Raw genomic sequence first — 26,520 nt, forward strand, 5'->3', positions numbered from 1 at the left:
GGTGGCTCTTCCGGGTGGGGAGGCGGGCGCGCGCCACGAGACGCGAGGAGGCGGGGCGGGGGCGGGGCGCGGAGGGGGCGGGGCGGAGGGGCGGGGCGCGGAGGTCCGGGAGGTCCCGGAGGCGCGGAGAGCCGGGGCGGGGCGCGCGGAGCCGGGGCGGGGCTGAGGCCGCGCGGGCCGCGGGTGGAGCGGAGGGTGCGGGCCTTGGAGGGAGCGTCCGGACTGCGTTTGGGCTCAGAACTCCACCAGACCCAAAGCCACGAAGGTTTGCTCCTGTGTCCTCTAGAAGCTTTAGAGCGAAGGTTGATGTGTACGCAGAGGACCCACTTTGAGCTGGTTGTGTGCATGCGAAAATACGATCTCAGGTAACTCTTTTGGCATGTGGATAGCTAGCACCATTTCTTGAATTATCCTTTTCCCACTGAAAAGCCTTTGCACTTAGGTGAAAAATAAGTTGTCCTTGTATGCGTGGGTTTAAGACTTTCCTATTCTGTGGCCCTATCTACTTGTCTATCTTTACAAAAATACCACGTTGTCTTTGATTACTGTAGCTTTATAATGAATGAGTCGAAATCAGATAGTTTTTGCATCCAGTTTTGTTCTTTTTCAAAGCGGTTTTGTGTTTCCGTATGAATTTTAAAACCAGTTTGTCATTTTCTGTTAAAAAGCTGGGATTTTTGTTGGGGTTGAATAGCATCTATAAGTCAATATGGGAAGACTTTACATGTCAATAATGAGTCATTACGACGTTTGAACAAAGTAAACCTCCACCATTTATTGAGGTGTTAAATACGTAATATATCTCAACTATGTTTGATCTTTTGTAAATCTACCTCTAACTCAGATAAAATCATGTGGGAGGGGGAAATCATACTTGTTGGTCCTATGTAAATGATATTTTCAATTTTAATTTCTGATTGTTCCTTTCCAATATATAGAAATAAAATTGATTTTTTAAAAGTTGTATATATATATTTTAAATATATCTTTATTGATTTCAGAGAGAGGAAGGGAGAGGGAGAGAGAGAGAAACATCAATGATGAGAGAGTCACTGATTGGCTGCCTCCTGCAGGCCCCCCACCAGGGATCGAGCCCACAACCTGGGCGTGTGCCCTGACTAGGAATCGAACCTTGATCTCCTGGATCACAGGTCGATCCTCAACTGCTGAGCCATGCCAGACGGGCTAAAATTTATTTTTTTAAATAAAAAATAAATAATTTTAGAGCAATTTTAGGTTCACAGCAAAATTGAGCAGAAAGTACAGAGTTCTCATATACCCACTCTCCCACACACACCCACAATCTACCCCACTATCAACATCCACTTACCAGAGTGGTGCATTGTTTTACAATGGATAGACCTACATTGACATGATTATCACTCAAAGTTCATGGTTTACAGTAGTTTCACTGTTGGTGTACATTCTGTGGGGTTTGACAGATATACAGTAACATATATACACTATTGTAGTATACAGAATAGTTTCATTGCCCTAAAAATCTTGTGTTCTATTCATCCTGCCCTCTCACCTAACTCCTAGCAACAACTGATCTTCATAATTTTGCCTTTTCCAGGATGTCCTATAGTTGGAGTCATACAATAGATGGATAGCCTTTCAGATCCTCTTCTTTCACTTAGTAATACACATCTAAGGTCCCTCCATGTCTCTCATGGCTTGATAGCTCATTTCATTTTGTTGCTGAATAATATTCCATTATCTGGATGAATTCACTCACTCACTGAAGGACATTTTGGCTCCTTCCAAGTGTTGCCAGTTATGTAGAAAGCTGCTATATACATCCATGTGCAGGTTTTGATGCAACATAAGCTTTCAATTCTTTTTGGTAAATACCAAGGAGCATGACTGCTGGATCATATGGTATAGTTTTGTAAGAAACTACCAAATTGTTTTCTAAAGTATCTGTTTGCATTCGCACCAGCAATGAATGAGAGTTCCTGTTGCTGCTCCACATTCTCTTCAGCATTTGTTGTCAGTGTTTGGGATTTTAGTCATTCTAATAGGTGCATAATGGTGCTTCATTGTCGTTTTATTTTGCATTTCTCTGACATAAGATGTTGAACATCTTCTCATATGGTTACTTTTTATAACTGTGTATCTTTGGTGAGGTACCATCTCAGGTCTTTTGCTCATTTTTAAATCAGGTTGCTTGTTTTTTTTTTTTCCTTTTTTTAATTTAATTTTTATTTTTGTTTAAAGTATTACAGATGTCCCTTTTTCTCCCCAATGCTCCGTTAGGTTGCTTGTTTTCTTATTGTTGAATTTTAAGAGTACTTTGTCAGATTATGTCTTGCAAATAATCTGTATTTGATAAGTCTGTCTTCTCATTCTGTTTAAAAAAATCATAATCACTCTATTGATTTTATTTTTAAATATGGTTTTATTGATTTCAGAGAGAGGAAGGGAGAGGGAGAAAGAGATAGAAACATCAGTGATGAGAGTCATTGATTGGCTGCCTCCTGCATGCCCCCCACTGGGGATCAAACCCAAAACCTGGGTATGTGCCCTGACTAGGAATCGAACCCGCAACCCTTTGGTGCACAGGACAATGCTCAACCAACTGAGCCACACCAGCCAGGACTCTCATTCTGTTTCACAGTGCAGATTTTAAATTTTAAACAAGTCCAGCTTATCAGTTGTTTCTTTCATGGATTGTGTGTTTGGTGGTGTACTTTAAAAAGTCATCAGCAGCCTTAGCCGGTTTTGCTCAGTGGTTAGAGTGTTGGTCCGCAGACTGAAGGGTCCTGGGTTCTGTTCCAGCCAAGGGCAGGCTCAATCCCCGGCCCCAGATGGGGGGGGGGGCAACCATTCAATGTGTCTCTCTCACATCGATGTTTCTCTCTCTCTCCCCCCTCCCCCTTCCACTCTCTCTGAAAAGTGATGGAAAAAATTTCCTCAGATAAGGATTAAAAAAAAAACATCACCAAACTCAAGGGTATCTAGATTTTTTCCTATGTTCTAGGACTTTTGCAGTTTTGTGTTTAACACTTAAGTCTATGATGCACTTTGAGTTAATTTTTGTGAAGCGTGTGAGATCTAAATTTTGTGTTATGCATGTGGATGTCCAGTTGTTCTAGCACCATCTGTTGAAAGGACTATCTATGCCTGTTTGTTGAAGGTCTGTATTGCCTTTGCTCTTTTGTCAAAGACCGGTTGACTATATTTACATGGGTGTATTTGTGGGCCCTCTGCTCTGTTCCATTTATCTATTTGTCCATTCTTTCACCAATACCATGCTCTCCAATACCAATACTGTAGCTTTATGGTGAGTGTTCAAGTTGGGTAATGTCAGTCCTCTGTTCTCCTTCAATATTGAGTTGGCTATTCCAGGTCTTTCGCCTCTCTATATAAACTTTAGAATCAGTTTGTCAACTTCCACAAAATAACTTGCTGGATTTTGACTGGAATGGGATGAATCTATAGATCAAGTTGTGAAAAACTGACATTTTGACAATATTGAGTCTTTTCATGAACATGGAATAGCTATCTTTCCATTTAATTCTTTGATATCTTCCATCTTAGTTTTATAGTTTTCTTGGTATAGATCTTGTACATATTTTGTTAGACTTATATCTAACTATTCCTTTGATGGGGTGCTAATGTAAATGGTAACATGCTTTTCATTTCAATTTCTTGTTCATTGCGATTATATAAGAAAGCAATTGACTTTGCATATTAACTTTGTATCCTGCAGTCTTGCTATAATTTATTAGTGCTGAAGGGTTTTTTTGTAGATTCCCTTAGATTTCCTAAATAGACCATCATGGCATCTGTGAGTAAAGATAGTTTTATTCCTTCTTCCCAATCTGTATGCTTTTTATTTCCTTGTCTTTTTGCATTTAGCTAGGACTTCCAGTATGCTGTTGAAAACAGTGATGAGGGGGGACAAACTTGCCTTGTTCCTGATCTTAGTGGGAAAACTTCGAGTTTCTCACCACTAAATATGTTAGCTGTTGGTTTTTCTGTAGATGTGCATTATCAAGTTGAGGAAGTTCTCTATTTTTACTTTTCTCAGAGTTTTTACCATGAATGTTTATTTTTTATTGGGATGATATTGGTTAATAAAATTATATAGATTTCAGATATACAATTCTATAATACATCCTCTGTATATTGTATTGTGTTCACCACCCCAAGTCGTCTCCTTTCATCACCATTATCCCCCCATACCCTCTTATACCTCCCCCAACCCCCTATGATTTTGTCAAGTGCTTTTTCTGCATCTCTTGATATGATCCTGTGATTTTCCTTCATTAGCCCCTTGATGTGATAGATTACATTAATTTATTTTCAAATGTTGAACCAGCCTTACATACCTTGGATAAATCTCACTTGGTGTGGTGCCAAATTCTTTTAATATCATTGGATTCAATTTGTTAATATTTTGTTGAGGATTTTGCATCTTTATTCATGACAGATAACTGTTCTCTTTTCTTGTAATGTCTTTGTCAGATTTTGGTATGAGGGGTAATGCTGGCCTAAAAGAATGCGTTTGGAAGTAGTCCCTCTTTCTGTGCTCTGAAAGAGATTTTAGAAAATTGGTGTAATTTTGTCCTTAAATGTTTAGTGGCATTCAAGTAAACCCATGGGCCTGATGCTTTCTGGTTTGGAAGATTATTATTGATTCAATTTCTTTAATAGATATAGGCCTGGTTAGACTATTTTTTCTTGTGTGTTTCAGCAGATTGTCTTTCAAGGAACTGGTCCATTTTATCTTCATTATCAAATTTGTGGGTGTAGAGTTTATAACATTTATTATCCTTTTAATGTCCTTGTGACCTGTAGTGATATTCCTTCTTTTATTTCTGATATTAGTAATTTGTGTCTTCTCTCTTTTTTTCTTAGCTTGGCTAGAGGCTTATCAATATTATTGATCTTTTCAAAGAACTGGCTTTTGGTTTTGTTGAGTTTATTGATTTCCTCTTTTCTGTTTCATTGATTTCTGCTTTTTCTTAATATTTCCTTCCTTTTGCTTACTTTGGATTTAATTTGCTCTTCTTTTTCTAGTTACCTAAGGTAGAAGTTTAGATAATTGATTTTAGATCTTTCTTCTTTTTTAATATATGCACTCGATGCTCTAAATTTCCCTGTGTACTACCTTTGCTGCATCTCACCAATTTTAATAAATTGTTTTCATTTTCAGTTCAAAATATTTAAAAATTTTAAGATTTCTTCTTTGCCCCATATGGTATTTAAAAGTGTGTTGCTTAATCTCCAAGTATTTTGTGATTTTTTTTCAGCTTTTTATTAATTTCTAGTTTACTTCCATTGTGGTCTTAGAGCTGACACTGTATGATTTCTATTTTTAAAAAATTTAAGGTGTGTTTTATGGCCCAGAATGTGGTATATTTTGAATGTTCCATGTGAATTTGAGAAGAATGTAATCTGATGTTGTTGGATGAAGTGGTCTATAGATGTCCGTTGTATCCACGTGATTGATGGTGGTGTTGAGTTCAGCTATGGCCTTACTGGTTTTCTGCTTGCTGGGCCTGTCCATTTCTATAGAGGGGTGTTTAAGTCTTTGACTATAATAGTGGATACATCTGTTTCTCCTTGCAGTCTATCAGTTTTGCCGCACATATTTTGAGGCCCATACATATTAAAGATTGTTATATCTTCCTGGCATGTCGACCCCTTTATCATTATGTAATACCCCTCTCTATCCCTGATAACTTCCCTTGCTTTGAAGTCTGCTTTGTCTGAAATTAATATAGCTACCTCTGCTCTTTTATTGTTAGCATGGTCTATTTATCTCCGTTCTTTTACTTTTAACATGTTCCTCTACCACTTAATCTTTCACATTGATAATTATGTCGTTTTGAATCATTTATTGTTTTATTTACATAAATGTTTGTGTAGTTTAAAATTATTTTATGGTACTACAATAATTCTTAATTTCTATTTTTGTCCTATTGTCTATTATTTTATTCCATTTTATTTCATAATTTACATTCTGGTAAAATGCAAGCAGGAAATTTGGCTGGTTTTGAAGCTCCTAAAACAGTGTTTTCCACCTGAAGAGGCTGAGTAATGTTTGTTGAATTGAATTTTTGTCATATCACTAAAATGTTTGTTTTTATGACTTTATTTTAGTCTTTAAATATCTTTTTTCATTGTATATCCTACTACTCTCCTGTGCTCACTCCATTATAGCAGCAATGCTGATCCTAAGCCATTCCTGGTTCTCTTCTGCCTTAGCACCTTGCATTGGCTGTTACTTCTGCCTGGAATGCTCATCTCTCCTCCCACAAGAATATAAGCTCCACAAAGCAAGGACTCCGCCCCCCATATAACTAGTTCTAAAACAGTCCTCGACACATTGTCAATAAATGCTGGAAATAGTACTGCTTTGACATGACTTTAATTTTTAAAAACTTTACCCTTTGATTTTTTTATTCTTACATGGAATATTTTTCCATTTCTTATGTCTTCTTCAGTTTCTTTCAACAATGTCTTATAATAAGTTTTCAGTGTATAGGTTCGTCACCTCTTTTAAGTTTATTTCTAGGTACTTTATTCTTTTTGTTGCAGTTGTAAATAGGATTGTTCCCTTCATTTCTCTTTCTGATATTTTATTGTGAGTATATAGGAATGCAACATATTTTTGTATATTGATTTTGTATCCTGCAACTTTACTGTATTTTTTATTGTTTCTAATAGTTCTTTTGTGGAATCTTTAGGGTTTTCAACATACAGTATCATGTCATCTGCAAATAGTGACAACTTTACTTCTTAATTCCCAATTTGGGAATGCGTTAGGAATTATTCCCTCTTGTTCAGTGTTTTGGAAGAGGTTAAGAAGGATTGGAATTTCCTAAGTGATGAGAGCCATAAAGGTGTCTTTTGTTATATTAATGAGGTGATTTTTGGACCCCACCTAATTATGGGGGCTAGTTGCCAGGGGAACCAACCATGTGATTAGCAGGTTGGAACCCCTTGGCCTCTGGTGAGTTCCATCACCAGTGGCCAATTAATTTAATCAATCATGCCTATGTAATAAAGCCTACATAGAAAACCAAAAGGACTGCATTTGGAGAACTGCAGGCTGGGAACAAGAAACTTTCACATTTCACTGAGCTAGGGCCTAAAGTCCACGAGGGGGGACCCTCACCCTATCTGTTTTCATCTGGCTGTTTGTATCCTTTAATATCCTTTGTAATAAACCTGTAATCTAGTGAGTAAATGGGTATCCTGAGTTCTGTGACTTGCTTTAGCAAATTAACTGAACCCAAGGAGGGACTCATGGGAACCTCTGATTTATAGCCAGGCATCAGAAGCACAAATAACAACCTGAGCTTGTAACGCTCTAAATAAGTCAGCAGTATTCACAATTTCCATAAATTTTTCATTCTAGCCTTGTAAGTTTAGAGAATACAGTTTAGTTATACCTATACATAGTAATTGAACAAAGTAAGATAACATACTTGCCTATCCTGATTTTGTTATGATTACTGAAACCAAATAATTTAGTATTTTATAATAATTATGCAGTAAAACTTTTTGGCAAGTCTTACCTGGAATCAAAATGTATTTAAAAAATTAAACTTACTTGAAAAAAATGAAAAGCATAAAATGAAAAGCATTATTGTTTGTTCTAACAAAATTTATTATGCAGTAATTACAAAGGTTAAAGACTCTTCCATCTCAATTAAAAATAACTATTATAATTACACACATAACATAGTACCGCATAAGAATGATTCCAATATCACAGGTAATACAGTGCATTTTCAGATCGGAGAGACAAATACTTTCTCGTTCACAGTGTTTGACATAGGAAGGCCTGTTCTTCATTATGTAAGGTCATGCTCTTAGTAACAGTCCACTCAGAGCTGTGCCAACCCAATTCTTTCAGAATGTGAAGTACCGGGCAAACCACTCCTGGCGCTGGGGATCTGGAGAAGCCGCCGGGGAAGCTTCACTCTGAGGAGGACTGAATTCATAAAAAGAGAGACATGTAACCCAGCATTAAGCTCTTTTGCAAAATGAAGGGTAAAGCACATAAAACATCAGCGTGGATGACCAAGTGGTTCCCTGTGTTAGAAGATGCGCGTTAAAGATTTGCTGCTACTCTACTCTAGATTCAGCTCTCCACTCCATGAGGCCATGAGAGTGCAGCAGCAGCTTGGATGAAGTCAGTTCAGGAGGAGCCACATCACAACAATTACAAAAAGCAAAATCAAACCGTTGAGGAAAATAATGTCACCTTTGAATAAAAAATAAAAAAAATTCAGGCATGGGGGAATAAGAGAGAACAAGATAACATTCCTCTTTCAGTACCTTTTCTTTAGTTAATTTCAGAATCTGACACAGCACTTGATTCATACAGATGTGTCCTTAAATGTAACTACATTAATTAAACCACAGTATGGTATTTTACTATAGTATATTTATATTAAACTTTCATTTCATAATTCCATAAGCAAGTACTCTAGGGGAGAGGAGTGCATTAAAAATTCAATTTCCCCTCCATTTCCAAAGTTATATAATTTATACTTAAGTTAAACTAAAGATTCTTTGGGCTAGTTGAGAAAATGAAAGCATCCCTACCGTCTTTGGGGGAAATTACAAGGCACGCAACAATGTGTAATGGCAACTCCAGTAGTCATGTTCCTTGAGCTCATGCACATGCATCTTACTGATACCTGAACACACCCATGCACGGGGGGAAATAAGCAACACAAAATATTTAGCAGGAGACACAATCAAAGGTGTACTTGGCTATTTTTTATTCTTGTGATTTTTTTTCTATTTAAAATAATTAGTTATTAACTATGTCATTAATCACTTAACCTAGAAAAAGAAAGTCTACCTGTAAGACTATTACTAGTGACACTGCTAAGAATTAGTAAAAATAAGTTAAAAAGTAAATAAATTTAAAGCAGCACAAAATAAGTAATAGTAAGTTAAGCACAAAATGACTACTTTCTGACTTTAATCTTTAATGGATAGACAACTGGATTTTGTTTAAATTTTATTTGTTAATGCATTTAATCAACAATTCTGAGATAACTTAAAATTGGGATGTCAATTTTAAAAACTTTTTTCTAAATTTATTTTTTGCTTACATATATTAAGTTCCCAGAGCTTACGTATTTTTTACTTTGGCAATAGGCATATATATTTATAAGTAAGCCTGGTAAACAAGAAAGGGAAAAAATAAACATATAAGAAACAAATAAAAGCCACTAAATTAAAACAAATTTTTAAGTTCTGTAATAAGGATGATTAATGAAAAATTGGTGACAATACTAAAAGTGAAGCAAGAGTCCATAAATATTAAAATTCCAAGCATGTGAATTACATTAGCACCTCTTTAAGCATTTAGAAAATTGCCTAACAAATTGGAAAAAATCTTTTTTTCTTTTTTTAAACATATCTTTATTGATTTCAGAGAGAGGAAGGTGGGGGGGGAGAGAGAAACATCAATGAGAGAGTCATTGATCAGCTGCCTCTGGCACGCCCCCTACTGGGGATCAAGCTCCCAACCTGGACATGTGCCCTGACCGGGAATTGAACCGAGATCTCCTGGATCATAGGTTGATGCTCAATGGCTGAGCCATGCCAGCTGGGCTGGAAAAAGTCTTTTTAAAAGTAAAAAAAAACAGTTCTCTAGAGAGGTGATAAATATATTTTGAAAATATTTCACAGAATTTTCCTAGGCTATTCTTAAAGTAGTAGATTTCTACAATGTAAGAAGATAAATTTCTCAAGTTAAAAAAGAGAAAAAAAATCACTGGTGAGACGGGGCTCACCTCAAAAATGTCTTGGGCTCTTTGGGTGGCACTGGCTGTGGAAGTGGCTTGCTGCTGTTGAACTCAATGTCGTGGATTGGAAAATTAGGAATGGGATCCAGGCGGTTAGGATGTCCATTGCCCACTCCACCAGATTCCAGAGCACTTAGATTAGGAACACTCACAAACCTGTTTGTTGGTGATTTATCATTCTTCTTCTTTTGCTGCATTAAAAATAACACACGTGAGGACAGTCCCTGCATAAGGACAAATGAGAAAATAGGAATCGTAGAAGATATAAATTTGGCATGGGGAAGCTTTGGAAGCTTTCTGTTAAGTTGGGATGCTAAATTGAACCAGTGTTACCCAAAGTGTGGTCTGGGGGTCCTTGGAGGTGTTTTTTATCTACATGGAATCCTCACAGACATGCTGCTAGGACAGACAGGAGGAGGAGGAGGAAACCTTTAGGAACGGTTCCTGAGGAGAGGCGGAGGAGGTGGAAATTGCCAGGCGATAAGAATACTGGGAGGAAAGGGAAGACAGAGGGGAAGAGAGGAGGTCTTTCAGATACCACAAGGATTTAGGCTAAAGTTAGGAGAAGGTGTCAAGTTAAACATAAATATAAGAGAGAGCCCTGTGAACTTTAGCCGTCTGTCAAAGGGAGGCAGTCCTTGCCTGGAAAAAAAAGTAACGAGAAATGCTTGGCAATGTAGTTTGAAGTAAATCTCACATTTCTACTTAAGACCTAAAGTTAACTTAGAAAAATAATTTGGTCTTAAATTTACTGCACCATCTTTCTGAAGAGAGAAAACTAAATCTGCATAGTTAAGTCTTCAGTTCCCAATTAATTGGTAGTATCATTAATTGGCTCTCAATCTTTTGAAAAAAATTTAAAGATTATAAAACAAATCAATTTTTTATTTTTAATTGTTCTTTAAAAAGGGGAATATAATCACAGATTATCAAAATTTATTATCTTGTAAATTATTAACTTTATTCACACCTCTAGAATCAAAATATGGGAATGTTGTAAAATATTTTGCATATTCCCATATTTTACTAATTAAATGTATGCTAAATTTATGAAATAACTTTTGGAAAATTACCGCAGAGGTTGGGAAAAAAAATACAATAGATAAGAAGGCCCTTTTCCTTTACTTACAAAGTAATAATCTTACTATCTAGACACTGTCCTCTCTATCATAGTCTATGACCATAGAGTCTCTGATAGGAGCCTGTTTTAGCATAACTGAAAAAAGAAAGTAAGAATAATATTTTCTTCAGAACTATTTGTGAAAATTGAAATCACTCTTAGGAGTCAAAATAGTTTTGAAAGTTCTCAGATGTATCTTTTGCATTTTCTTGTTCAAGTCACTAGAGGGCATAATGAAACCACCTTAAGGTTTCTATTTTAAGAAATCAAAGGTATCATTGGTAAAGTTATATAGTAATGGTTTTGTAGCTAAAAATCTAATTCCAATAAAATAAATAATAAAAGGAAAATATTTCTAGTATATCTTGTATTAACAAGTTTCATAATCTTGCTTTATAATTAAAAGCTTATTATTAACTTAAAACTAAAACTAACTACATTTATTATTCATTCACCAATTATTTATTGAGAGCATTCTATGTGCCAGGCAATATTTTAGGCTCTAGAAATACAGCTATAGGCCTCTCCACTTCAGTCATTCTATTTTATAAAACATCTAAGTTTGGAGCACTTTAATTTGTGAGAAGACATATTCCATGTTCTTAACACAGACATTTTATGGCCTTTGAAGGCAAAAATTCCTGACTAATGGCCTAATAGAAATTAGGCATGATGTACAAATTAATAAAATCTGAATTAAAGAATATCTTTAGCACTAGCACTTTTATTTCTACTGAATTCTGCTAAAATATATGTAATCCTATGAAGCCAATATACATTAATTATTTATTCCTTATTACTTGCTTTCATCACTAGAATAATTTTGGTACCTTATAGGAAATGTGATGCAATTTTGCAACTGGTCAGATATTTATTGAACACCACTGTACCCAAAGCACTATGGTGGGAGCCATAGGAAGCTGGGGTACAGAGATGTACAAGACTTAGCCATGTCCATGTCATTTATCTATAAGGCTCTTCTATCCTAAAGGAGTAATCAAGTATCAGAATAGGTCATGTTCAATTTTAATTGTTAAGGAAAGGTCGTAAGACTGAGAAAGGTAAAGCCTTTCTCTGACAGCCGGTCCAACCCAGTGTCTGTTGAGACGGCAGGCCTTCGGGAGGGCTGTTGGGTGTACAGGCTGGAGTGTCTTTCAGGACCTCCCCACCCCAGAGGCTGGTGAACACTAAGGAAATGACGGAAAGTTATCTTGAGGAGACTTAGAAGTTAGTTTTCTTTAGAGATATGAAAAACAAAATGATAGCACCAAAGTTTTATAATATTAATAAGATGTTATTTTAAGGAGTATTATCAACAAATAAATGATTATAGGAGTCTCATTCTGAAAACTAATACATAAAGATTTCATAGATTTTAGTCCTAGATTATTAAATTTAGGATAACATCTTTTGGAAGCTTCAGCCCATGCTGCTCTAAATATTTTATAAAAATGTCATCAAGTTTTAAACCATATCCCTATTTCACTGTGTGTATAGCACGTACCTTAATCAATGGATTAATAACACCAACAGTAGGACTTGAATTAAACACTTTGTTGAAGTTAGTTTCTCGATTGATTAATTCCAGCTGATAAAATTTATTATCCTCCTAAGCAAAAGAATTACAAACATCTCTTAAACAATTTCTGTTGAATATTGAACAACTTAATTGTATAAATGCCATTTCATTCAAAATGTAGTAAAAACCTGAATGAAGATTTATATAACTTGCTCAAAGATTTCTCAACCCGATTGCCAGTGTCTTAAAGACTGCTGGTAGGTAAGTTTTCAACATCTTTTAAACCCTATGCTCCGGGACTCTTCTCTATCCTTTAATACCTTTTTCCTTAAGACTGGGTCCAAATGTTTTATTTGCTCCATCTCTGTTGTGAAGGGCTGACAGTGCAATTTGAACCGGCTTAACCTGCATTTGTGGAGCTGTGTGCATGGTTGAGCTGTTTCCACATATGAAGATGACACTAGGATATACTGTTATTCTTGAGTACTGGAAAGGTATGTGATCTTGTCCAAGCTGCTCTCTGAGACATCAATGCATGACAGCGGTGGTAACCGGAGAACAGAGAAAAAGTGAACGGCCCACAGAGAGACAAACACTTCGCCTTCGCCTTCCCCAACAACCTGTGCTACTGAGCCACCAGACGGGAGGAAGTAAACATAGGAAATGGAACAGTGTGTGAAAGGCAGGGTTGTGCTCTAGCAGAACTAGATTCTTCATCTCCCTCTCCGTTACCACTAGCGGTTCCATCGTTAATTTCAGCCCATGTGCCTCCCAGTCCACAGAATTGGGGTGTAGTAGGAAGAGTGTGGAACAACCCTTGGCTAGATTGATGCCTGGCTCTGTCACCAACTGTGTTGCTTTGTAAAGTTAACTTTACTCTGAGGTCTAATACCTATTCTGTTGTGAGGAAAAAATACAATTTTATCTGTTACACCTGCTCAGTAAGAACTAGAAAATCAATAGCTATTTCTATGGACCACAGATGACATACACGTAGTACACTTGCTAATTTCATGTATGGAATGTAAGCTAATTTTCCATGAATCTACTGCTATCAGACAACAATCTGTGAGGCCTGTGCTCCTGCTCTCAATGCTGGGAGAAGGGGGTGGTTAGTGGGCTGAAGCAGCACAGCACATGCTCCATCTTTCCGATGCCCGCTTCATCTACGAACCCCAGTTCTACCTGCTGCTTGTGGCAGGAACGTCTAGACCCAGACAACAGACTTGCTGTCGAGGTCTAGAATGCTAAAAGGGATATGTTAAGGTAAAAGGCCTTCAGAAATAAGTGCTTTTAGGCTCTCTTTGCATGCTAATGTCCAAAGTTATTAGTTGAAGGGATTGATGAGCAAATAGGAATGGTTAGTGTTCTATTTCTAGTTTTACTCTGAAAGATTTTTCATTTGTTATAGGCAGTAAAAAGCAGTATCTTAATTATTGATCAGAACATACAATTTAGAAGACTCTGCAATGTCTTATGAAGTTTAAAACATGCGTACTTTTTATTCTTAAGGATTAGTGGCTTTAATGGAAGCAGTGTAATTGTTAAGTCTGTATTTTCTTCCCTGATGAATTTCTCAGAACTCCTAACACCTCAACGCGGACTGAGACTCTTCAAGAGAGCCTGTGGCTCAGGCTACATCATGGCACCTTTCTTCCATGGGGTGCCTCCTGGGACACACACTTTAGGAAATTAACATGACTAACCTACAATGCAGACCAATGCATGAATGTGTTGACTGTTCTTTACTATCCAATTCTAATTCTGCATGTACAATACAGACACCTCAAGGGTATATTAACTGTACATTGACAATGATATATTATTAAACACTTGATATGTACTAAAATATTGAAAAAAGAGGCACAATCTCCTTATCCTAATACCAAATTTAAATTTTAAAATTACTTAGAATTTATTTCCCTTGTTCATAACATTTTAATAAACTTTCAATCAAAGTGCGCATATTTTATACTTTCAGTTTTTGTTTAGCATTACTTAAAAATGCTTCCCCCTGTCTTCCCAATCAACAGTCTCTTGATTTACTACATGGTTACACCAAAAACAAAATATCTTACAATTAGTTTCTTTATGACATGGTCTCTTTCTGTAAGCATGGCTTTTAATTCTGTAATCATCTGTACATCTTCAGGTTTTGATTCTCTCATTAGATATTTTTCTTCCATTTCTTCTAGTCTAAAAATAAGAAAATCTTTAGCTCATTAAGATGACTCAGACACATTCTTTTGTAAAACCTACATTTTTCATATTAGTCCAGTTGAATACACACAAATACTTAAAACTGAACTTTTTCCTTAAAACTTTTGAGGATAATGACAAGATTGCCTTAAGAGCTACAGTGTTATTAAAGACTCTCCGGGAGTAGATGATATTAAAGGCTTTGCAGTTTACTTTTTTGAATAACTCACTCATGCCATTCCAAGAGTACATGGGATTGAGGTGAGATAAGCTCTGTGAAAGAAATGATATGCTGAATGATACTAAACTAGCTGGACATGTAGGCTTACAATTAGAACTCACCACAGATACAATATTGTTATGACATTAGACTTGGTAACATATACAAAAGGGACAAGAAAAAATACAGAGGAAAGGGAAACAAAGGACACACACATGACATCATTCTTTCCTGGTTTATAAGAAGTTCAATTTAAAAATTCTATATTACCAGATAATCTATATATACTCTAAAATAAGTTGGTCAGGTAAGAGAAGAATTATATTTCCTTCTAGGCCTAGTGTGCCTTGAATGAAATAGAAGGTAATTGGTCTAAAGGCCACTGAAGACTCTAGAATAGAGGCGTTTTATGAGCAATGGAGACATGGGCCCTGAAGAGTCTAAAATACAGAGCAGGGTAGAATTAAAAAGAAACAAAAGGAACCTGCTGGTTTAGTTTAGAAGCATTTTCAATTTTAGAAAATTTAAATAATTAGAACAATTAAAAACCATTATTATTTTTAGAATAAAAAGGATAACATTTAAGCTCAATAAAAGTATAGTTAATGAAGATTCATGGAAAACTTTATTCGCCCAACAAGGTCACCCTTCGAGGAATCAGTGCCCATGCCCATCCAGACTCCAGAGGGGTGCCAGAATCCCTGTATGTTAGTAACTTTAGTAAACTCCTTCTAACTCAGCCCAGGATAGAGATGTGGAGATAATACGTTTGGCTCCCAACCCAGTCCCGAGGCTAGAGTCCTAACCTTGGTGTGGGGAGGGCGGAAGGTGACGAATAGTGGGGTTAGGAAGTGACTGTCTTCATCAGCTGGGACTTTGTCAGCTCAGGGTGAGGCTTCACTATCTCTACTTTTGTTCTTTTGTGACAATGCAGAATGAGTGGAAAATGTGATTCACTGAGCTAACAAAAAATGACCTTGCTTTTTATCACAATATGGCATTTTATGAGCAAAACTTTATTTTACGGGCAAAGGTTTTAAGAAGCTTGAGAAACAGTGACATAGTCAAGGAAAAAGGCATTTGGGTTTAACACTAAAGTAGCCACAAGATGTCACTGGAGTACTTTCTTTATCATTAAAAGCAAGGTACAAGATTTTTGAACTACTTCTTGTAGCTGAACAAGAATATGTGGTTGCTGATGATCGTCAACCCCCCCCCCAAGTTTATATCTATCTTTTGTTCTAATACAGCGATTTCCAACCTTTTTCATCTCATGGCACACATAAACTAATTACTGAAATTCTTACCAAATAATATATTTTTGCTGATCTGCCAAAAAAATTAGGTATAATTTTGATTCATTCACGCAGGATGGCTATTGTGTTGGCTGTTGTCATTTTTTTATTTGAAATCTAAGGGGAAAGAGATCAGTGCACCTGACTAAACAGGTATTGCAGGTTTAAAACATTCTTGCCACACACAGGTTGAAAATTGCTGATCTAGTGAGGACGGCGTGGCTCAGCTGTCGAGCACTGTGGTTCAATTCCCGGCCACGGCACATGTCCAGGTTGTGGGCTCAATCCCCAGTCGAGGCAGCCAATCAGTGACTCTCATCATTGATGTTTCTCTCTCTCTCTCTCTCTCCCTTTCCCTTCCTCTCTCTGAAATCAATAAAGACATATTTAAAAAAAGAAAATCGCTGATCTAGAACAGTAAGGTTAGATAAAGTGAGTCTAAAACGAGTTACAGTCCCTGAGCCACTTTTTGCATAATAAAGGTCTGCTCTATACTGAAATTCTAACATATGTTTACATTTAGCTTAAACATTCTTTACCTACAAAATTATCAGTTATTCTTCTTCACAAAATACCTTTACATCACCAAAAAAATTTAAAAGTACCTGGAGAAATTAAAGGGAAAAAATAACATTAAATTGGAGAAACAGAATCCACATAAACACAAATGGGAAAGCATTAAAGGAGAAAACAAGTAATATGATTTAACTTGCAAATATATTTCCAGAATTATTAGTCCTTTGAAATTCTAATAGGAAGAACACATAGTACTATTTCAATATCCACTTCAAGCCAACACTTGCCAACATTTTACCTTTCTTCAGTTGCCTCATGCGGCATTCTAAGCTAGCACTGCTTCCCAAAGTCTAAGTGTAAACGACTGGAGGTACAGAAGATGATTTTTAATTTGTTCTCTTAATCTTCCTGATCACAAGAAGGAGAAAGTGTGTGTAGGTCCATATATCTTAAATAGCCTTCATAATATGTGCTTCTTACCCTGTTTCACAATACTCAGGCTGACCGTTGAACATCAGTGCTAGATAGAATCTAGTAACGTTTTATTTTCACAGAACTTACATTTATTTAACTATAGTTCAACTCTATTTAGAATAACAGATATAATTTTTTGGTAGTGATAATGGTTTTATTATAGAGATAATTGAGTTTTCTGTTAAATTTTTAAGTTAAAATGAGTCAATTAAAAATATTAAGAAAATAATATCCTAAGTAGCCAGAAATGACCAAATTCCCAAAGGCTGCATAGGAGTGATTATAGCCTGGGAAACACTGTCTTGAGGTAATCACACAAGTACATATAGCATTTTTACTCGAAATACAGATTCCCTTTAAAAGTAATACAAAGAGAGAACAGAAGTAGAACATACAAAATTACTAATTAAAGTCACTGTTGGAGTCTCCCCAGGCATGCATGCCCTGATTTTTTTTGGCTCTGAGAATATATAGGTCAATGTCTATGACCTATATATGGACAAAACCAATCTAAAATATGCCTAAAAAGCTGTATAAAACTGTACTTTAAAAAGTTTCTAAGTTGATAGTCCTCCCATGATGCTTTTAAAAATAAAGAATTTTCAAAAATACCAGTAAATTGAGAGTTTGGAGCCAAACAACAGTATCACTAGGCACACATACATTTTAGAATTTCAACTGAATAAAGACAAAAGAACTGTTACACCTTCCTTCTCTACGGCGTGAAGAGAAAGCAGTAATTGGAGCAGTGTAATGGCAACCATGTTTCTCCCCATAAGTTGTGGACCTGTGACAACAGAACTATCATCACATCCTTACCTCACAAAGTTTATGGAAATAACCTGAACGTAATTTAAAAATCAGATGACAACAACAAAAAGCAACGGGTGTCACAGATAAAAGAGCGGGAGCAGCTCTTAAGAATACGTAACTGTGGAGTTGGATGCTGCTCTTCAGTGGGGACGGCTACCTACCTGAAGTCCCGGTACAGAAACCAAGTGTTGCCTCCAAGAAGAAAGTATCTTTTACTTCAGTACGGTAAGAAGCTGATGTAAAGCGACCTAAGCAATCAACAGTCTTCCAGTATCTTTTCTGCATAATAAAGATCTGCCATTCTAGCGTATGTTGACATTTAGCTTAAACAGAGTTATTTGAAACAGCCCATCCTCATTTGTTTCTAGAACAAACTAAAACCATGATTTTTTTTTATTAGATAGAGGTTTTTTACTAAGATGCTGTATCGTTCAAGAAAATAAAAGCATTTCTATAGAATGTCTGAAAATCTAAGGCGACTTTAATACCTAGCTCTAGAGAAGAGGATTTCTAATACTCATTCCATGAGAGATACAGACTCTCATCACCATCTCTACAATGTTTAGACGGCACTTTTCATCCTTTAAATTTTTTGGCCCCTCTTCCCTGGCGTCCAACAGGGTTCGGGCAGGAACAGAAGCAGCTTCAGTCTGCTCCAGAGGCCCCTTCATCCTGGGAGGCTGACCTGTGTTCCTCCTCTACTACCACCCACTTCCAGTTCTTTCGGAGCTTGAAAGCCAGCATGCAGGCAGTTAGGAACGTCAACAGTGTGCCCTCAGGCCTCTGTAACAGGCTGGGAACAGTGCAGCGCTGCTGTGCCCAGCTCCTGAAGCTGGAACGGACGCTTCCTGTTCACTGCCTGTGTCTGAATGCAAACCATTCAGCAGAACCAAGCAGCTGCCTTTAAGAATATGGGTCAGAAATATCCAGTAGTCTAAAACTATAGCCCACGTGTTGGCATTTACACTTAAAAATAAGTAAAATTAACTGAAATGAAAAATTCCGTTCCGTGGCCTTGCTAGGCACAGTTCAAGTGCTCAACAGCACTGTAGCTACTGTACTACATAGAGCAGATACAGGAAATTTTCATCATCAAAGAAGAATCGGGACAGGGCTGATCTAAAATACATTTGTTTGTTTGTTTGTCTTTAACTAAAAGAGTGAACACCTAAAGCTAGAGGCAATCATGATGGCAGCAGGCTTCAGGTAAGAAAGGAAATATGATTGGTTAGCATAAACCTAGTTGAAGTATAAAACAAATGGTACTTCTAGAAAAGTGAAAAAATATTTGACTTATGAGTAATGCTAATTCTTCACTTACTGAAATGATCATAATAGAAAGACTAAGCTATTACTAAAAATCCATAATGTGCAAAACCAAATAAAACAGGATAAAGTGAAAATAAAGACATAACCTTTACTCTTTGTACATTAACATTCCTAAGGAGACAAGACACAGGACAGAGGTTATTCTTTTTGTAAGCATGCTTTTTTAGAATATATAGTGGGGGATGCCAGGATTTCAGCCTCAGCCTGATGAACAAGGCAGGTATCAAGCAACAAAAATCACTGTGCCTGGGGAAATGACCTTATGTCTCATTATTTCAAAAGTAACTTTATGAAGTAGTAAGTATTGTAGGAAATCCTCAAAAAATTCATTCATGAAACAGTCATTGAGTGCCTACTATATGAAAATTCTGCATATACCCATTAGAGAAGCTCGCCTCAGAGCCCCTATGTTCATATTGTTTCAGTTTAAGTGAATGTGAGTATATGTGCTACATATATAACAGTATTTAGTGGGAGGCTTACTTGGTTAAACGGGTGATATGTGAGGAGATGATTTTTAGATTGGGCAAAGGTATCTAGGTAGTAATGACATAGGAGGCTATTCTAGATTGTAGAAGACAGCACAGGAGAATCTCAGAAGGAAACCAAGAAGGCCTGTGTGGCTGAGCATTCAGTGAGGCATACTGAAGCTATGAGTTTAAGTTTGACTTTGACACTGAGGGTAATGGGATTAGTCACTATTTTGACTTTACTGAAGTATGTGGGAAGAATTATGTATCTTTTTTGTAACTTTTTTAATGGATTGGAAGAGGAGAGATGGAAGGTGGATAAACCATCTACAGCAGCTCAGGGTAGATTAATTCTGAGATAACTGAAGTTGCACCAGGGTTTGGACCACAGAGATGAAGTGAATGCTAGCTGCACTGACTAGAGGAGTTTAGAAATTAGTGTCTAGAAAAGAGAGAAGCCATTAAATATTTTTAAAACATTAAGCAATAATTAGAAAATTGGGTTTTAACATTAGAGCTACTATGTATGAACTTTATTTGTGATGTTTTAACTTTTGATTTAAAAAATCATAAAACAAATGCTTGTTATAGAAATTCAAACAATATCTAAGTAGAGTATATAAAATAAAAAGGAAGTCTTTGCTCTTCCCTACCCCCAATACCTCCTAACTCACTCCCAGAGGGAACCACTATCATTAAAACTTTGTATTTGTTTAAGACCTTTTGATATTTTTGTACAATATGTATTATTAGTGTGACCTACTGGTCACAATGTGCTCTTTTTACCTAACGTTACATAGGGGACATGTTTTGAGTTTTCACCATGGCATGATCCTGAGGGACAGTCTTTAGACAAGTATTTGTCCCAGTAGAATTGCAGCAGTAGCAGCTAATAAACATAATCACTCAACTGACTTATGCTAATTAAAAAATATCATACTACAATTACCATCTGTAATATGCACTTGTTTTATTTTTTTAAGTATCATTTAATTAGCTCCAAAGAGTAGCTAATTTGAGGTTAGACACAGTGCTCCTCAGTTTATTGTCCCCATATGAATTTTCTTTAATATAATGTGACTTACGACACTTGCAAAGCTGCATTTATTTCCTTGAGTAGCTCGTTAGTCTTATTAAAATCTGCCCGCATGACATTTTTCTCTCTGAGGTGGTCTGCTGTCAAGACATCCAGCTCTTTCTCAAGCCTCTTGTTTAAATCTTGTTCATGCAACCTGTTTATTTTTAGTTAAGAAAATGTTATTCTGAAGTCATGTTTCAAAACTTTCTATATTCTACCAGATTTGAAATGGTTTTTGGTATAATATATAGAAAATCAATGGAAACAGCCTAAAGTAAGTTACTTACTTTAATCTTCTAGCTTGTTAAAGTTGTCTCCTTTAATGCTTTTTAAAATAACATTTTTAAAAGGTTTTAATTTTGTACAATTTCCAAAGTGGATGAATGCATATACATCATTCAAAATATAACATTTCATCTACACTCTAGATTGTAACAGTCAACAGAGTCAAAAGTGGTCTTTGGTATCTTACTAGAAGACAGTCTATTCATAAAAATAGGCATGTATTGCTAAATACCATCCCAATAGTCTTTCAGATAACCCTGCAAATTCCTTCTGATGTAATTAATGGCATACCTCATCTGCTGGTTAGAGTCACTTCGTATCCTGAGAATTTCTTTCCCTTTAAATTCCAGCTCTTTGGTCAGGGCACTTATATTTTCATGAAGGTGCTGTACCTCTGTATCCAAGTCAGAGATATGATGCTCTCGGTGCCTTAATTCCTCCTGGAGATCTGTTATTCTGCACATGTGCTCCTTACTCTGCAAAATACAAACAATTCTTCAAAGTTTTCTACATATTTGCTTTCTGTGTTTATCGGAGGGCAAGAAAATGGCACACAGGAATGTCAAATGTAACAAATCTGACATTATTTCAAAAGCAAACTGCTGAAATGAGAAAACCTCAAGGCCTTTTCTCTTTCCATATATATAAGAAGTGTTTATATGGATACAGCTTCAATAATGTCAGAGCCACAAGGAACTCAAAAGACCATAAAAACACATCTCCCTCATTTTACAGATGAGCAAACTAAGACACAAGAGATGATGTCCGAGGATGATGTATAGTCAATGGCAGAACTGAGATTAGAACACAGGGCTCTCAGATACTCAACAAATTACATGGTCTGTGATAAAAATGCTGGTACCACTGTCTTTCAATCTAAAAAGGACCCACATCTATGGAGGTCATCCCAATACATACACACACGCGCACACACACACACCCATGGCTTAGAAAACAGACTATGTCTGCTTAGTGCTGGTCTAGCAGTTATACTGTCTGAAAGATAAAATTTCCTCCAATTTTCTTAAAAGTCACTGTTTTCTACAAGTTCTGCAGACCTAGACATTGTCAATTTCAGTGTCAGCTTACTTGAAGAGAATATAACTTCTGTCCATGATTATAAGGTAGCTCATTTATTTATTTATTATTATTATTACTGTTTTTTAATCCTCACCTGAGGATATTTTTTCCACTGCTCTTCAGAGAGAGTGGAAGGGAGAGAGAGGGGAGGGAAAAGAGAGAGAAAGAGAGAAAGAGAAAGAGAGAGAGAGAGAGAGAGAGAGAGAGAGAGAGAAATACTGATATGAGAGAGACACATCAATTGGTTGCCTACTGCACAGCCCAGACCAGGGCTGAGGCTCAAGCCTGCAACCGAGGTACGTGCCCTTGGTCAGAATCAAACCCAGGACCCTTCAGTCCAAGGGCTGACGCTCTAACCACTGAGCAAACTGCCTAGGGCAAAGGTAGCTCATTTAAAACTTCCTAGTAATGAAGAGAAAATTTGGACTGACCATTTAATATGACTGAAGACTAACAAAGTAAAAGTCGTAAGTCTAACAAACCAATCATTGTCTTCACTGTAAATGTTTATGTCTAAAAATTCCATCCATCTAGATATACATACATTCAAAATCACAACTTATTAAAGGAAGTATACTTGGCCAGAGTTTAAAAAGTATAAACAGTAGCTGTGCTAGAGTGATATGGAAATATAAGTTATCCTTTTTCTTCTTCAGGACCTGATACTTCTATAGCTGTGTTATCCAATATGGCTGTTTAAATTCAAGTTTAACTTAAATAAAATTGAAAATTCAGGTCCTCAGTCACACTAGACATGTTTGGCCTATATAGCTAGTGACTACCATAGTATACGACAGAGATGTAGAACATCATGAAGGTTCTACTGGACAGTACTATTTTATAGCACTCTGTCTTCACACTTTGTGTTATTTGTATTTGGTTGTTCATTTTCTCAAGGTGCAAGTAAAATTCAAAATAGTCAATTAAAAGGTCAAAAATAAAATGTAAATTTCTGACCAACATATTAGTCAAGTTACCTATTTACCTTTAAAAATAAAGCTCTTTAATATAGATAGTAAATAATAACTAGTGAAAATACTATTTATTATAAAATACTTTTCAGAAAATTGTGGAATAATCGGAGCAGAATGTTTTTCTCTACCTGTCTTCTGCTGATGTCTATGCTTCTCTCTAATTCCATTTTAGCGGCTGCCAATTCTTGCTGATGATTATGCCGTAACAAATCAATAGCAGCTGCATGTTGATGGTTTAGTTCTGAGCGTAAAGAAGCTGGAATCCAAGGATAAAAAGAGGTTTAGCATATTTAAAAAATATTATAGATACATAGATAAAAATTCTAAGTGTCACAGAATATTTTTAAAATCAGGACACTTGTATATATATTCCCATTAAAATATCATAAAAATGTGTATGTCTCTTAAAATATTACAGACTATCATAGAACATTATGAATTTTGAGGACATCTAACTTTCATAATAATTTCCAACTGCTTAAATGGATCAAGATATTTCTATATATGCTTTCAGCTTGCAATTCAGGTGCTAATGAAATGAAATTTTTTTAACTCTTCTCATACACTATTAGACTAATAATATTTTAGAGTTGAATGATACATAACACATATTTAGGAGGCAATTTCCCACCCAGGTAAGAATTCTCCCACAACATCCCTAACAGATGTTAACCACACTAGCTGGTAGATAGATGCTTTTAGCGATTTGAAAGTCATCATTTTCATTTGAATTTGAGATTGATTATTTCATACAATCCACATTTATTAAATGTCAGGTACTATACTAAAGGAAAAGAAAATATGACCCTGTCCTTATAACTGCCCAGACTAGAAGGAAAAGCATCTTGCCAGGAAATTAAGAGAAATATCAGAGATGAATATTAGTTATAACAGGACTGGCAAAGGAGATTAAAGAGCAGAGATCAGTACCTATCATGGAAACCAAGGGGTAAAAAGATTCAAGAAAGTCAATGGGGTCAAATGGTGCAGAGGAGGGCAAACAAGATGAGAGCTAGTGAGAATACTTTGGATTTGGAATTTCAAAGTACAATCATGACCTCAGGAAGAGTAATTTCAATGGAATAATGGGGGTGAAATGGCCTTCCCTTTGAGGCCTAAAATATTCACAACACTTTGCTCTTCTTTGTTGTGAGTTTCTACTTGGAAAGAGTGTGCCACTAAAGTGTGACAACATACATTAAAAATATTAGGAGAATTTGGATAAAAAAAGCAAATGGGGAGTGGGGAGAGATTAAGAATTTATATGCATATGTGCATAACCCATGGACACAGACAATAGTGTGGGGAAGGCCTGGGGGGGGCGAGAAGCGGGTGCTGGGTGGAGGGGGTGAGGAAAAAGGGGCATCTGTAATACTTTCAACAATAAAGATAAATTTAAAAAAACTATACAAATAAATGGAAGGAAAATGAGATGGTAGGACTAAGAAGTTATTGACTGACACTAAAAACAAACAAACAAGAAACCCTTTAATATATATTTTATTTATATCTGGTTTTTCTTCAAAACACATCTCCTTATAAAAAGGGTAGTGATTTGAACACCTGAAAGATAAAAATCCCATTAAAAAATAACTAAACAAAAAGTCAGATCTAAACATGACTTTTCTCATTAAAAACAAACAAACAAAAAAACCAGAAGTAGAAAAAACCAATATGACTATCTAGTCTAAGGACGTGGCTCCATGCCTCTCTTTCCCTTTCGTCACTGGACAGTTGGAAGCCTGAATGTCCTGACTCCATTCGGTTGGTTAGTGACAGATGGAAGCACCAGTAAGTGCGGCTTCAGCAGCCAGCATACAGAGATAGCACATTCTACCCATTCCATTCCACCATGCTTGACTCATCTGGTAGCTTCAAATTAAATATGCAAAACACTTAGATATTCATTGTGATATTTCAAATCTTAAAAATAAAACTTTGTGGTTTCATGTTAAATTTTAAAGTAGACGAATATGCAAATAAAAATGGCAAGATTATAATCCATTCAAAATACCAAGCATAGCCTTTCCTTCATCTTCTAATTCAAACCGAAGAGTCTGAAGTTCCTGTTCCATTTCTATCCGGAAGCCTTCCATTGACTCTCTGTGTGCATCTTTTAATGATTGAAGCTCTGCAGAATGTTTTTGTTGTAAATGATTTTCAAGAGCCTAGGACAGGAGAAACATATTCAAACTGTTATGTTAGAATACAGGAAGGAAAATGCAAATAAGAATAAAATAATTACTAAAATTCAGTTCTCATTTAACAAAAAACAAGGCATTTTAATTCATTTACAAGAAAATTAAATATAATCACCATTAGGACATAAATTAGTAGAGTCACTTAGAACAATATACTAATCATCATAAAACCAGTTTGACTCAACATATGGTATTTGAATTGGAATATGGACTCTTGGCCTAAAGCAGTTTTCAATAACACCATTTTCTAAAGCTGCTAACAGGTGTGAACCACCTGAAATTAATGAATAATTCTTCTGTGTGCACAGACTTAAGACTTAGGGAAGATGGGAGGAGGGCATTAATAGGAAAAGATCTTATCAGGAAAGAGGAGATGGGGGTGCTTAGAACTTCAACCGTATCAAGTACTTTGTAGCTACTTTCTGCAGTCATTCTTTTTTACTCCATTTGTGATCAGAACCAAAAGCTCTGAGAGGAGGAAAAAGTAAACTAAAGCCTTTTGTGTGATTAGTTTTAAAAGCCTAGCCAGAGAGAACAGGATGCATGTGGCTAAGACTAAGAAGATGTATGGCCACAGGAGGAAAAACAACTCAGGTACTTCAAGTTTAGAGACTGACTGCTGTAACCCGGAACACGAAAGCTTTCTGAGAAAGGTACCACGTTGTAACTAGGGCAGCGTTTCTTTCATCATTATTCTAAAATGCTGTTTTTAAAAATTAGTATTTGGCTACTTAAGTTCACTGCTTTAAAAGTGTTTTATTTCTGAAAAATAAAGCATACACTTCTTTGAATAAAGGTAAAACACAGGACTTTTAGTTTAGACATTACTTAGGTAGTTTGGCTACCTAATGACAGACATTACAACTGCAGATTCTGATTTCTTTTAAAAAACAATCAGTTTCAAAAAGCCTGAATGTGTAAAATTAAAGTACTGACATGAGAACTTATGTGTTATTCCAATTCACAAATGGTATACAATGAATCGATTACTTAGCAATGCAATCAGGCCTAACTTTTAAAGAGAGGAAATTCCTTGACCAAAGCAAGAGACTTCAACTGACTGTACTGGCAAGTTAACTGTTTTTAAAAGGATGGAACTTTCTTGTTTTAATTTCTTTATAACATACCACTTCTTAAAATAGTGCCTGCTCCCACATAA

The 26,520-nt window shown here is 36.1% G+C and overlaps 1 protein-coding gene across 4 annotated transcripts in view; it reads right to left on the reverse strand.

The window, feature by feature from the left end:
- Window positions 1-7,665: 7,665 nt before the first annotated feature.
- The window catches only part of FAM184A (family with sequence similarity 184 member A), a 75,915-nt gene continuing 57,060 nt past the window's right edge, over window positions 7,666-26,520 (reverse strand). For 2 of the 4 annotated variants that reach the window (XM_087817584.1, XM_087817587.1), the window contains 8 exons: window positions 25,175-25,328; window positions 23,289-23,416; window positions 21,398-21,582; window positions 20,829-20,975; window positions 14,506-14,623; window positions 12,413-12,517; window positions 9,777-9,979; window positions 7,666-7,954 (listed from right to left, as the gene is read on the reverse strand). In XM_087817584.1, coding sequence (XP_087673710.1) covers window positions 7,873-7,954; window positions 9,777-9,979; window positions 12,413-12,517; window positions 14,506-14,623; window positions 20,829-20,975; window positions 21,398-21,582; window positions 23,289-23,416; window positions 25,175-25,328 — 1,122 coding nt within the window. In that variant the 3' untranslated portion in view covers window positions 7,666-7,872. Of the gene's footprint in view, window positions 7,955-9,776; window positions 10,013-12,412; window positions 12,518-14,505; window positions 14,624-20,828; window positions 20,976-21,397; window positions 21,583-23,288; window positions 23,417-25,174; window positions 25,329-26,520 lie in introns of all 4 variants that reach the window. The other 2 variants (XM_087817586.1, XM_087817585.1) reach the window with 2 other exon arrangements.

This window comes from Miniopterus natalensis, chromosome 5 (assembly GCF_054644295.1).
Source record: "Miniopterus natalensis isolate mMinNat1 chromosome 5, mMinNat1.hap1, whole genome shotgun sequence".
In the NCBI taxonomy this organism is placed as follows: Eukaryota; Metazoa; Chordata; class Mammalia; order Chiroptera; family Miniopteridae; genus Miniopterus; species Miniopterus natalensis.